The 15,202-nt window shown below is 37.4% G+C and overlaps 1 protein-coding gene across 1 annotated transcript in view; it reads right to left on the reverse strand.

The window, feature by feature from the left end:
* Window positions 1–15,202, reverse strand: part of NR2C1 (nuclear receptor subfamily 2 group C member 1) — a 37,972-nt gene that overhangs the window by 9,266 nt on the left and 13,504 nt on the right. The window contains exons 6-10 of the mRNA XM_056115698.1: window positions 13,501–13,648; window positions 12,485–12,575; window positions 8,980–9,164; window positions 6,928–7,093; window positions 1,844–1,965 (exon numbers count right to left, since the gene is read on the reverse strand). Coding sequence (XP_055971673.1) covers window positions 1,844–1,965; window positions 6,928–7,093; window positions 8,980–9,164; window positions 12,485–12,575; window positions 13,501–13,648 — 712 coding nt within the window. The remainder of the gene's footprint in view (window positions 1–1,843; window positions 1,966–6,927; window positions 7,094–8,979; window positions 9,165–12,484; window positions 12,576–13,500; window positions 13,649–15,202) is intronic.

Below are 15,202 nucleotides of genomic sequence, written 5' to 3' on the forward strand. Positions count from 1 at the left end.
CTAGGGACAGAAAGTTGCCAGTTATTCTTTCTTCTCTTTTTTAAAGCTGTTTTTCTTTTATGGGCTTTGGGCCACAACCTGAAGTGCTGAGAGAATCACTCCTGGGTCTATGATTAGGGATCACTTTTAGTGATATGGGGACTGTACACAATGCTGGGGATCAAACACAGCTTGGTTGGGTGCAAGGCAAGTGATTAACCTGCTGTACCACCTTGTTAGTCCCCAGTAAAATAGGTTATATTTAGACAAATTTACTTAGAAAAATATGGAGAAAAAGAGAGAGGTTCATGTTCAAGAAAGAAAGTGGCGTTTTCAGAGGGTGAAAATATCTCAGGTAGAGATGTGGGTGAGTCTCCAGGGCAGAGAATGTACACAGTGATTATTTCTTTTCTTCTTTATCTTCTTTATTTAAGTTTTCAGGCCATACCCAGCAGTGCTCAGGGGTTGCTTCTGGTTCTGCATTCAGAAATCACTCTTAGTGGTGCTCAGGGAACAAATGGGATGCTGGGGATCAAACCCGAACTTTCCAGGTACAAGGCAAGTCTCCCACCCTCTGTACTCTCTGACACCCGCAGTCTTCATTTCTATTTGGCAAAAATAAAACAGATGTATCTACATAAAGGAACTATTACAACACTATACTGATAAAGTAGGGTCCTGTAATTAGAATAATGTCTTCTAACTATGGGATTAATACCTCTCTTCCCTTCCCCTCACTTCAACTCTTACCAGTGCTTAAAAGCAATCAAAGCAAGTATAATAATCTTTGGGCAAAGCTTGAGTGTTTCTTTCTTTATGGTTCCAAGCAGTCCTTGGGAGTGCAGGGGCCACTCTGGGTCTGATGTTTAGGTACTCAGGTCTGGTGGCACTGTTGCTGTCTGGACCCAATGGTGCTGAGGGACCACCGGGTATATACCAAACAGTGCTCTGGGGGCCAGAGGGTGCTCAATTTCTGGGGCCTCATGCATTCCACCCCTCCGAAGTATCTCCCCAGTCCAAGCTTCAATTTTTAAGAATAGACGTTTTCTACATCATCTCATTACTTCCAATAAAATACAATTTGCTGGAGCGATCGATAGTACAGTGGGGAGGGTGTTTGCCTTGCATGTGGCCAACCTGGGTTTGATTCCCAGCATCCCATATGGTCCCCTGAGCACCACCAGGAGTAAATTTTTGAGTACAAAGCCAGGAGTAACCCCTGTGCATCGCTGGGTGTGACCCAGAAAGGAAACAAAACAAAACAATGTGCTTATTAGTGGTAGGTCTAAATTTAACAATTAATGTAGTAAAATTATGGAGTTTACATTTCCACATCATTCCGTAGATGTAGTCATATAACTGGATAACAATTATTTATACTTTAAACACGTTTACAGTTTGAAACTAGTTTCAGCTCTTTACTAACATACCTGAAATACTAGAACCAAGAGGAAGATAACAAACCTAAAAGTCTGAGAGCCTCTCTATTGTGAAATCAATGCCATATAGCCTATTACAAATGCAGGCCATGACTTCTCAGCACTGTTGCATGCATTTTGTAAGAGCTGGCTTAGTCAAGACAAAATACGGCCATTTGTCCATATAAAAATAACATAAAGAGGAAGAGGGACAGAGGTACACTGGTGATGGGTGTGGTGTTGAAATTATGTGTATGAGAAACTAACAGTACTATAAACACAGAATTGCAATCAGTAAAAAGAGTTTAAAGTAAATGTTAATTGCAACAGTTTGACGTAGAATGATAAACTTTAAAAAGATCTACTGATTTTTCCATTTAATACAGTTATCACTTGCTGTGCATTTGTGTGATAAAATGTATACTGAAGAATTTAGAAACACTTACCCTAGAGCCTGGAAGGAAGGGATTGAAAGTGCCCAGTGCATTGATAAGAACAGCAGCCTGGAGGCAGATTCGCCAATGTAGTGCACATTCAGGTCCTCAGGCATCGGAGAAGGCATGGTGAGCTAGTGGGAACAGGGCCTTAGGTAAGTTTTCTCAAGAGGCAAAGCTCCAGATTATCATTGTTTAATAAAGTACTGTAACAGGACTTTAAAATGATTCAATAAACTCTGAAATAGTTAAATGTAAACATATCAAACAATAGCCTACTATGTCTACCACAAATATCAAATAATCCAAGTCATCAGATGCTATATCACAGAATTTAGAAAAAAATGAGCAGACTACAATTTCTAACAATCAGAATTCCATTTTCAAACACAGTATTCTCTAGTTGTATTAGAGTTACATTCACTTTTGGTCTAAAAATGTAGATTTTCCTTCCCTCTGTTTCTTTATTAACAACGGTTTATAAAAAATTCCATTTAGCACTAGTACAATAGGTAAAGTGCTTCCCTTGTACATGGTTGACTGGGTTTTGAACCCCAGCAATCCATATAACAAGCCTGCCAGAAGTAGTAAACTGAACCAAACCCCTAAAAAAATTTAGTTTTAGGACCAAATATATTACAACTTGTTTTCAGCTATGGGATTAACAAGTTCAAATGCTCAGGAGAGTAGTAAGTGAAACATTGCTGCTGGTGCCATTTGGAGAGCACATTCTCTGATGAGAGGCACAGCAATGACTGAATTCAGTGTACTAAATCATGGGGAGTTGGGTGCAGCACCACCAGTTCTTCCATCCTTTCAAAGAGCAGATGCAGAGTAAATTGATAGGGGAAACAAAATACACTGGTGGGATTCTGCTCATGGCTTCTGGTATTGACCTCAGGTAACTATTTAAAGATGTACTGCTAGAAATAGATACAGCATCAATTACTTCGCAAGAATTTTTAAACTTATTTTCACCACACCTAGAAAACACTACTCCTGAAATATTGCTTAGGAATCCACTCTGGAATTTGTGTAAGGCTGCTGGGGGCTGAACCTGGGTTTTCTGTCTGCATTCAAAGCCTGTATCCTTTATGAGCCTTCTCTTGGGCCCTCCAAAAGCTTTTTTGAGGATACTGATAAAGAAAATTTTTACTGGCAATTTAATCCACTAAAACATTTTCTCTACTGAAATAACAAATGTAGACAATTTTTGATCATCTAACCCTTCCAACAAACACTGCGGGAATGACCAGAGGGCACTAGTCCCAGAACAGTTTCGGTGTGGGGGTACAGGTGTGTGGGAGATTTGCTTTTTGTTTCGAGGTAGTTTTCCAATGCATTCCCTGCTGCCTGCATCACAACTGCACTCCCCTGCAACTTCTATTCTTCTAAAATTTTACTTCAAAATAATAAAGGTTGATTTTCAAGGGGGCCTAAGTAATTCTCTTTTCTTAAAAGGGAAGGCAGATTAAATAAGCTTGGTTAAATAACCTCTAACTTAGGAAAATAAGTACTCACATAACTGAGGGTAGATTATCTGGAAGACAATTTTTCTATGTCTATCAAAATTTAAAAAATGAGAACAGCCTAAAACCCAACAATGTCCTAAATAGTCTACAATAAACCAATCTCTTTTCCAGAAAAATACTCACAAACATAAACAAAAATGCATATATAAAAATGTCTGAAGAAGTGCTTTTTTTTTTTTATTTTTAAATTTTGGGGCAACACCTGGTGATTGGTGCTCAGGACTTACTCCTGGCTGGGTCAGGGGACCAAATGTGATGCTTGACATTGAGTCCAGGTTGATCAAGGCAGGTACTCTACCTGTTCTATAGCGCTGGCCCAGTAACTTAAATTTTTTATCATTAAGCTAAAGAAAAACCTACACAACCTAGTACTTATAGGCATTAAAACTAGTAAGATGATCTGAGATGTACTAAGTACAACATATCACAGATGTCTAAGGGGCAGGAACTGAAACATAAGAGTTAAGATCACCCAATCTATGTTGTAAAAGAGTCTGAGTATAAATATATAAAGGACAGAGGTAGGGTTGTAGCTCAGCAGTAGAGTACTTGTTTTGCATGTGGGAGGCTCTGAGTTCAATCCCCTGCACGGCAAGATTTAAAAAAAAGGTGGAGGGAGGTAAGTCACATAGCTAATAGTTTGTTGCCTCAGTCATTATTGGCAGATGAGCACATCTGTGATGCTTACAAACGATCAAAAAGTTTTCATCAAAATAATAAATTTCCAGAAAGTTTAGATGAATATAAAAAGCATATCAGTCACAAATAGTTCGTCTATTTATAAATTATTTGAAGTAGTAAAATAACAATGCATTATAGAAATCCACTTATAGAAAACTTTCACTCCTGGCAGTGCTACGAGGACCATATGAAAAACTGGGGATCAAATCTGGGCTCGCCATGTGTAATGCAAGTGCCCTGCACAGTCTACTATTATTCCAGTCCCAAAATAAGAAAAACTTAACTACCAGTATCAGATTATCTGTTGTTCAGCTCAGGAGATGCCATAATTAAACTTTTTTTTCTTTGCCACACCACGGGGTGTTCACGGGGCTATATGGGGTGCTGGGGAATCAAACCCAGGACAGCTGTGTGCAAGACAAGTGCCCTATCTGCTATATATCATTTCACCCCCCTTATTAAAACAATTCTTAAGAGAATTTTAGACAAGCAGATATTAAACATCTTAATGAATTACTAGGAGGCAACTGTTCTGACACATCTGTCTATTTAAAAAAAAATCTGGGTGGTGAGATAGCACAGCTGGTAAGGACAACCTTGTACATGGTCAGCCTGGATTAGATCGCTCAAGACTCACTAGGAGTGATTCCTGAACACAGAGCTAGTAATAAGCTCTGAGTACTGCCAGGTATGGCTCTCAAAACCAAACCAAATAAACAAAAGACCCCAAGAAAACATTATCATACTTTCTCAGAATTGTACAAGGTGAATAGGGGAAAAAAATATGAAAATTTTGGAAATTATCAAAGATTACTGAATTTAGGGGGGGAGTATATAATAATAAATAAATGTCCTTGCCAAATAGTTTTAAATCCCTTTTATACATATACCAGAAGAAATCATTATGTAAAAGAGCCCTGCACTGCACATTTCTTCATAGAGATATTAAACAGAAATTTATTTGCCTCACATCATTTTTTTAAGGCAAGATGTCCTTAATATTATGAAAACTAATGCTGACTAAAAATAATTCATGTACAAATCTATAAACTGAATAGACAAGATTTCTTGCATTAGGAGGTGAGTTTCTATCATAAGATGTTAATGAATAACCAAAATGCGTCCAGATTTTAGATTTATAAACTTAAATCATATACATTTTTTCCCCTGCTTTCTTTTGACCATACATAACAGTGCTAAGGGATGACGCCTAGTGGTGTTTGGAGGTTCAGACAGTGCTGGGATCAAACCCAGGCCTCCTGCAGGCAAAGCATGCATTTAGTTCACTGATCCATTTCTTTGGCTTCTGAATCGTATACATTTTTCAAATCACAAAAATGTAGTTCATTGACATATTAAGAGTCACGCCCAACAGTGCTGAGGGAAGGCATGTGGTGCTAGGAATCTAACCCACCGATCTCATTCTCCCTAGCACTATTGAGATGATTTTCAGCTCATCATCTCTCTTCTTTCCAAGCATGGGTTTAACAAGTATTTGCTGAGAGCTCTCAGTGAGCCTAAGAGACACTGCTGTAGTTTCAATAGAGGAATAAAACGAAAACTAAATGAGGTATTAAAAGAGCTGAAAAAGGAAACACTGAGAATGATAACTGGCTCAGAATGTAGTCCTAAAATTTTTCTTGCACATTATTACAAAAATTCTAAATTTTCCTATATAAGTATCTTTGGTAAAAGTTTACATGAAGACTGGTCCACTAGTAATTTTCTATCAAATTACAGCAAATTTCTAAGTCATTCTGAGTATTCTCTGCATCTTTGTCTACCAAGTCATATTTTGTAAATATGAACTCTATTACTGTATTCAAGATTTATTTTTCAGGGTGACAGCGGATTGTGGGCCATACCAATGGTATTTTTGGCTCCATGCTTAGAAATGAAACCTGCCAGTGCTTGGGGCACCACATTAGTGCTGGGGACTGAACTGGAGTGGAACATACATACATAAGGCAAGTGGCTATCTCTCTGGCACTTATATGCAGATTTGATCAATGTTAGATTAGATTTTTGTGTTCATTATTTCTACCAGTAATATGCTGAATAACTGAATTTTCATAAGAAACTTAGGGAAAAGTATAGTTGTTATGAACAATTACCCTTTGATATAAAGGAAACTAAGTATTTCGTCACTTTCAATCACTTGTACATCAATAATAACAGTACTCACAGCTGGCAAAGGTAGGGTGGTTTAGAACAAAGGGTCAAAACAGCAGACGCAATGTAGGACTTTAAAGGTCATCATAGTTGTGGTCCAAGCATTAGTCAAGTGGTAAGTGCTAGAAGGCTATTTTCAAATATACTATATGCACTGTCTCTAGTATTCTAGATATCTTGTCTCCCTCCTAAATTAATGTCTTTAAGGGAGAAATCCGGATATTACAAAAGTACTGTCCCCACAAAACACATGAAGTTTTAAAAAGTCAAAATACAGGAAGTTGGAATGTTTCAAATTTCTACTTAGAAATCAACTTAAATAATTAGTAATTAATAGAAGGCTGAGAGCTAGCTAACTAGATTAATACAGAGCAAATGGATCTCCTAATGGTTATTATGGCAAAGGCAAAATATCAGTATCTTAGTTATTATTTTATCCTAAAGCCGTAGAACAGTGCATTCAACATATAATGAATGCAAATATTTTCAAGCTAATATTTAATAAATTTAAGTCCACCAATTAATAGTATACTTTGATTTATAAACAGGGATACTTTATTGGGCCATTATTTTATTTAGCCGCTGTTTTGAAATTCTTTCAGGGATATTTCTGACTTTAAAAGCATAACAAATATATTGATTTCGTTAAGGATTAAAATAAAAATAGATAAAAACAACATAAAAATTAAATAAATATATATGTCAAAGTACCCTGAAAGCTACATGTGAATCGCTGAGAAGTGGCCCCTCTTTTTCGATGTAATTTATGCTCGAATCTCCAGCAATTAGGTGTACGCTTCCTTCCATGCCCTCTACTGAGTTCTGACAGGCTGTGCTCTCTCCAGGATTCAATGCTTTTGCAAGAGTGTCAAATGCCCTATAAGGAGACATCAGAAGCTGTGATCTTGGCCAATCTCCACAATGACATAAAAATCTGTAGAAATTCTGTAATTAAGATGTAAGCTCAATTTTTTTAAAAAAAGAAATTCTCAGTTTATCACTGAGTACCCTCTTTCAGTGATAACCGATTCTCTTCAGCAACAACAAATTCAAATTCACGTACACAGTAAGAAATCTATTATTATATTAAGTTTGGTCATTAAAAGAAAGTAGTTAAGGAAAAATATATAGTGTGGTATGGAAAAAAGGCATTAATGTGCCAGGGAGATGGCTCAAAGGGATGGAGCGCATGTTTTGCACTGCTGGGTGTGACCCCTCCCAAAAAAAAACCATACAATATGGTTTGACTTGTTATTAATCTGATACTCTAAGATAGAAGTCCATTTGTTTTACCTATAGAAATTATTAAGATTGAATAAAAACTTGTATTAACTGCAAACAATATATACTATATATATATATAAACTTAAGCTTTTAATTACATTTAAAAATCCAGGAATATTTTAAAACTTGTGGTCACACAGCTTACATATCTGAACTTTTAGCATGAGACTTAGAAAGTATTATTCAAAACAGCTCCTTGTATTTTTCAATGAGATGTCTTTAGAGTTTCTTAAAAATCTCACTTTCAAAGAACTTATAAAGATTGTCTCTTTTTAGAAATACAGTGCCAGGGAGATAGCTCTAAGGGCTAGTGCACAGGCTATGCATTTAAGATGCTCAGGTTTGCTCTGCACAGCATGGTCTCTGAATACTGCCGGGAACAAACCCCTGAGCACCAAGTTAGAGAAAGTAGCCTCAGGGACTGACAGGTATATGGCACAAAAACAACAGCAACTACATAAAGTAGCATGAGAGCTCACATAGGCAACCCCTGAGTTTTACCTTTCAGTCACACCACTTCCTTACTGAGACTCAAAGGCAAGAACAATCTGTGTGGAAAAAAAGCCTTAAGAAACCAGGTTTCTACTTCCTGAGTATTAATACTGACAAAGCGAAACACCATAATCCTTACATGAATTTCCTGAGGTATAACATAAAACTAGCTGATTCAATCTATTTTGTTTTGTGGGGGGGTCACAGTGCTTAGAGACTAGAGACCTAGACCTTTTCCTGGAGGTGTCCAGGCCTGAGGGGTGTTCCAGCTCCACAGCACTTAGCACTACTAGGCCCATACTCTGCAAAGCTGAGGACAGGCCTCCATCATGCAAGCATGTTCTCTATCACTTGAACCATAGCCCCATCCCCTCAACTAAGTCTTATTTATTCCTTCAGTGCTGGGGCACTAAAGCTAGGTCTCTGTAAGCAAGACATGCGCTCTACCACTGAGTCACATCCTTAGCCTTGAATCTTTTAATTTATTTTCATCACTCAAATTTGGTGGGAAAAATGAACATGACTGCCAAGTAAGACAAATGTCTTATACTCAATACACAAAAGATAATACATATCAACCAAATTATTTCAAATATCAAGACCCAAGTTATTTCTTGGGTGGGGAAGAGAGCCTCAATTTTTTAACGCTCATTTATATTATTTATTAATTTATTGGTCATTATTTAGATCATACCTCTTGGACAATTTTCTACACTGAATTCAGCTTTTTCATTTAAAATTTAAACACACTGATGCTACGATTTGTATGAATTAAACCACACCCTAGTCTGAGCCACCAGAGGTACATGCTGGTGTCACCCTGTCAAGATGCCTTAATTCCCCCCCCCCCCCCATTTTCCTTAAATATCAAAGTAACAATACTTGCTTTCTGAAGTTTTCATAACCAGTATTCAACATAAAAACATTTTACAAAAACACTAAAGGGCATTTAGGCAAAAGGAAAAAAAAAAATCAAACAGACCTTACCTTGAGACATCACCATTAGACTGCAGGTCTTGATGAAATTCACATATTGAGGTATCGCCATTGCTTAAATTTTCAACCACAGACATTTCACTACCATTTTGAGACAGATCTTTTGATTTTCCAAGATTTGCTAATGATGTAACCACACTAGCCAAAGTACTTAAATCTCCCTGACATGATTCAGCCTTTAAAAAAAAAAAAAAGAAAAAGAAAAAAAAAGATTCAAATGATGGCAGATTGGAATTAGTAAACTTAAATGTAAAATATCTGATTCAAAATTATGAAATGTAAAAACAAAAAGCAATCTAATACAAATAAAACTTCAGAAAGGAAGTTCAAAAAAAATTTTAGAAATGTTTTGAAGAAATTCTAGTTAAAAAATTTGACATAAAAAAAATTAGATACATTTCCTAAATGTTACAGAAAAGTTATGTTAAACCCAAAACTACACCAAGCTAATATATCTGCAGTTGCTTCCTCTATGAAATATTTAATTTCTCAAGCTCTATTAACCATTAACAACTTGGTAGCTATAATTTCTAAAATCTGTATGTTACAAATAAGTATAAGCATAATAAAAAGTAATAATAAAAAAAAAGGGTGGAGAGTAAACATAAACACTGAACAGACTTCCTGGAATGCCAATTTTTGGCAGACACTCTTAAATACCAGCACTGTTATGTTTGAATTTACTGAAGTATTTAGAGTATTCAGCTAGTATAAGTTGCTTATTTCCTTCTATTCTTGGCTTTCTTTTTTTATAAATGAGCAATACCGTAATTTTATTTATTGGTTTTGGGGCCACACCCAGCAGTGTGTGGACTTACTCTGCAGTTAAGAGTTCATTACCGAAGAACTTGGGATCATATAGTGTGCCAGGATTTGAACCTGAGTGGCCCAACTGCAAGGCAAGTGCACGACCCACTATCTTTCCAGCCCCCATAATTGAATTTTTAATTCTAAACCCTTGCTTCTCTTCCCTTGTTGATGTGATGGCCAGGAGCTGCATACAGTGCTGGGTGTGGTGCTTGCATACTTGTATCTCTGGCAAACAATGCCAAGTACAGAGCTTGAAGCTCAGAGCTAACACACCATCCTCATTCACTGAGGCCTGCACACTAGTTATCCTACTTGCCAGCAGGGGCACTCAGATAGCTTTGGTCAAATATGTCTTACCAGGGGCTGCACCCCTCCTTGCTGCAGTGTGGTCAGACATTGCTTGCACCACCAGAGATATACTTCTTTTATAAAAGATGGCAGTAAAGGGCTGAATTATTATTCCGTCAACAGTGAGACAATAGAAATCCATTTCTATGATTTATTTTGGGGTCACATCTGGCACCGTGTGGGGGCAAAAAGATACTGGAAACTAAACCCAGGGCCTCACACATAAAAGGCGGCATCCCCAGCCTGCCAACAGCATTCTTTAATGCTGACAGGCAAGAATTAAGTTTCCACTTAAATTCACAACTTTTTGTATTTTATATATATTCCAACCCATTAGTCATTCTTTTAAATTTTTTGGTTCACACCCAGTAGTACTGGGGATCAAACCCAGGTCTCCTGCAGGCATAGCATGTGCTCAGCCCTTAGGAGCTACTCTCTCCCCAGCCCTAGTTATTCTTTATCTGTTTCGTTTATGAGACACACCTGGTTATGTAAAAATGGGCTGTACGAAGAGGGTCTTACCCACTGTGCTCTTTTTGGTTCTAGTCTTTTTATTAATACTTAAGCAATTCCATTCATTTGATAGGGGTCCCTGTCCTGTTAGGATCCTAATTATTTTCTCCTTAACTGTTTTTGTTTTTAATGTTCTTTCTTTGGGTTTGGGACCATACTAAAGGGGTTCATCTGGTTCTGCTCAGGGATCACTCCCAGCAGTGCTCAGAGGACCATGTTCAGTGCTGGATTCAAACCAGTGTTGGCTGCATGCTAATTAATGAACAAATCATTAAGTATACTTTATTGGCCTAGAGTCACTTATTGAGCAACACACCATTACTGAGTTCTTACATAATTACTACCTACATGTGTATTTTATTTAATCCTTGCAACAACCCCTTATTGCTGAGGAGAATTATCCAATTATCAGTCTTGCAGTAAATAGTGTAGGCAAGATGTGAAGTTATGTCTTTTGTATTGGAGAGTCTATGCTCAGGGGCTAGAGAGAGTAAAGAAAACAGGGCACTTGCCATGCAAGTAGTTGCTCCAAGTTGAATTCCCAATACTCCATAGGGTCGTGCCAAAGCACAGTCGGGAATAAACCCTAAGCACTTCTGGGTGTGGCCCCAAAATTTAAAAAAAAAAAAAAGGGAAGCCTATGCTCCTCAAGGTTTTAATCTTCTTATATAAGAACTAAAGGACTTACCTTTTTGTTTCCTGGGCCACACCTGGAGGTTCTCAGGGTTTACTCCTAGCTTTGGGGTCAGGGGAATCACTCAATCCTGGCAGGGCTCAGCTAACTGACCAGTCATATAACTTGCTCAAGCTCATACTTAATAGTTAAGTGGCAGATGATACTTAATTCCAGAGTGTTGTATTCAACTATGTTCAAGCACCAAGTAACAAATACATAACAAAACGTAAATAAGATGAATAATTTTCTGTCATAAAATACAAAATCACATTATAGCATCAAATACCAGTCACAGACAACCTGAGATTTGTTTTCAAAGTCTTTTTTGAGAACTGTTTTGTTTATAGAGGCTCTTCCTATCAATGCCAGTAGGCCACTAGGGCTTTACTTGGTTGGCTCAGGAAGTCCTGCAGCACTGGAGGTTTAACTCCCAGTCCTGTGCAAGGCATGTGCTCCAGCCCTTGCAGCTATCAGATCAGCCCATGAGATTTTTTTGTTTTGTTTGGAGAGGGAAGCATATGGGTTTCTGAAAACTACAGAAACTTTACCTACAAACTCAATTAAAGAACAACAACAAAAAAAAGGGTGAGGAGGGGAAAAAAAAAAATCTCCCCCCACTTAGACTCCTTGAATAAAGAGATGCAACCTAAATGACATATTAGCTCTTTCAATCAAATTTCTGAATGAGACATAGCAGAAATTTCTCTACACCTAAAACATGCAGTATTTTGCACTGTAAAATTTGTAGGAAAATATGAAAGACATATTAGTAATTGTGTACTGCAAGTTCTTTTCTGAAAACTTTTATTTCAAGATGAATCTAAAAGATTTATCTATTATTTTCACATTAGAAATTTAATTGTTCTAACAGATAATATTTCTATCAAATAATTGAAAATTTGTTTTAGAAAAGTAAAGTTTTTCTAAAGCTTTTTTAAAAAAAAGTAAATTTCAGATCAGAGGTGACAGTACAGTGGGCCTTGCACACAGCCAACCTAGTTTTGATCCCCGGCAGCCCATATGATCCCCTGAGCACTGCCGGGACACATCTGTGAGTGCAGAACTAGGAGCCACAGGGTGTGGCCCAAAATTATTCTGTTCCCTGCCCCCCCACCAACAAAAAGTAAACTTTAAATGTACTAAACACACCTTATCTGGTGTCATCAGCATAGCTGATTCAGTTTTTATCCCAGGCTGATGAATATTCACAAACATTCCTGAATCTAAGAGTCCTCCTGACCTGTAACAAGTAAGTACACATTTTAGCCATAGTTCAACTAGGAAGAAAAACAAATAACCAGCTACATTTTGTTAAAATTTGCCTCTAAGTTTAGTTAAAAAAGGATTTAAGCTTTAAAAGTTAAAATTTATTTTCCCATAACCTGCAAGTCATATCTATGTGATGGTCCTTAGGGAACCATACAAAACTTGGGACTGAGTGTGAAGTTCCTTGCATGCAAAGCATGAGCTCCAGCTTTCTAAACTATCTCCCTGGCCCCCAAACTCAAACTTTACATCGAGAGGTTTGCTCTAAATATAAACACACATCACTTTTTGCAACGTCAGGAATAGGACCCAAGGGCCCCTAATGTGTTCACTGTAACATCTGGCCCCAATAAATATTTATTTTAAATAAAAATCCATGAGGGGTAGGGAGAATTGTAGCTAGTGACAGAAAGGGTTTGAGCTAAAATATGAAGTTTTTAAAAGTATTATCTTCCAAAGCTTTCTAAAAGCTTCTAGTGTTGGATGTTTGCTTTGGAGCCTTGCACTATTTCACAGCTTGATTCACCCACAGATTCCAATTCAGACAATCCTGACAGTGATATGGGAGTCCTGGTACTCTGCTGTCACAGGCTGCTTGAGTTCCTATGTTCTTCCTCACAACATTCTCTTCTAGATGCCATTCCTCCCCAGTGCAATGACCTTTGCTGTTTGTTTCAGGTCCATATGTCCAGAATAAGCTCATTTTTGTTCTTAGGAGATTTTCCTCAACCTGATCAACTCAGACGGTTCTATTCTTAAAAATAAATTTCTCTAAATTCTGTTGTTACTACTGACATAAAATCTGGCACATAGATTTCTTGTAAGAGTTTAAAATTAAATACTTAAAGTTCTTTTATAAAACCAGCTATTTAATGTTTTATTTGCTACTTTTACTATACCTCACAGCTTCACTATCTGTTACGAAAGTTGGAGTTGCAGCTAATGGGCTCCGAAGATCTTTCCTTATATAGATTTTTTCTGTTGAAGCAGCACAGCTGGAGGATTTTTCTCTGGAAACTTCAATGGGTTTTCTTTCACACTGAACAGCTACAAAAAAGTGCATTAAACTATTTATACTGCAATGCAGAATTCACAGGTGATTAAAAATGCAAACTCTAAGTCAGCAATGCTGCTATGGAAGGCAAAAACTACTGAACTCCAAAGATAAACAAGCTTTAGAAGTCACTTGTTTCTGAAGAAGTTCTACCAAGATGCTTCAAAACATAAAAACTGGCGAATGGGGCCTGGAGCGATATACAATAGGTAGGTTCAATCCCTGGCATTCCATTTGGACCCTGAGCACCACCAGGAGTTAATTCCTAAGTGCAGAAAGCCAGGAGTAACCCCAGAGCATCACCAAATGTGGTCCCCAAACCCACCCACCCACCAACCAACCAAAAAACAAACAAAAAAAACAAAAAAACCCCCAAAGACCAATTTGTATCTTCTCTCCTCATCCCAGCTGTGGTAGAAATGCTTTTGTTTTGTAATTTTTATACCTCGGCCCCACCCAGAGTTGCTATGGGGCTATTCCTCACTCTGCTCAAATAGTGACCCCTGGGAAACTCTTTGTTTTAAAAGCCTACTACTGAGAAAGAAAAACTCAAGTTAGGGGTCTGTCCCTTACCTAAGACTTTAAAAAATGAAGTAATATTTAACCAACTGGGTGATATAAATGTTGCAAAAAAGATCAAAGTTAGATTTTTGTATTTTTCAAAAGGCAAGCCTTTTTTTCCAAAAGCAATTTTAATGGCTGAGTCTTCATCTATAAAATTCAGGCAATATACTTATTTCAAAGGAATTCCCCGATACTTAGAAGAGAGTGTAATACAGTGGTTAAATGCATATTTTCTTTCTTTGTTTTTTTTTGGTGTAGGGGCCACAATCAGGGTGCTGGGGATTGAACACAGATCGGCTATATCTAGGGCAAGAACCCTACCTGCAGTACCTCCACTCTGGACCCAGAAGTACATTTTCTGAGAGAAAAATTAAAAAAAAAAAAAGAAAAAAGCAAACTATATGTGTGTGTGTGTGTGTGTGTGTGTGTGTGTGTGTGTGTATATATATAGCTTTATGGGTCACATCCAGCGATGCTCAGAAATTATTCCTGGCTCTGCACTTAGGAATCACTCCTGGCAGTGCTTGGGAGACCATATGGGATGCTGGGGATTGAACCTGGGTCAGCTGCGTGCAAGGCAAACACCCTACCCTCTTTACTATCATTCCGGCCCCAGCAAACCAAGCTTAAAATCTAAGTTGTGCCACCTACTAGGCTTATGACCTTAGGAAAGCTTCTCAATTTCTATTTGCCCAGTAACAAAATGGGTAACAGTAGTTAGTACCTTCTGCATAGAACTATGCTGTGAGAAAAAAAATTTTATTTATATGCAACAAATACAGTTAGTAGTAGTGATAGTAGAACTTTGGTTAGTGTCGTTGTCCTATTAACATCTGTTAGCTGTCACATCTGTTTCAATCATTCATGGCACACAGGCATTCCATAAGTATTTGTTAACGTGAATAAAAAAATACATATATGCATATAACTTGTGAGTTTTAGTTAGAAAACTACAAATTAAGAAATGACTTATTTATTAACAT

The sequence above is a fragment of the Sorex fumeus genome, unplaced genomic scaffold (assembly GCF_029834395.1).
Source record: "Sorex fumeus unplaced genomic scaffold, SorFum_2.1 ptg000003l, whole genome shotgun sequence".
NCBI lineage: Eukaryota > Metazoa > Chordata > Mammalia > Eulipotyphla > Soricidae > Sorex > Sorex fumeus.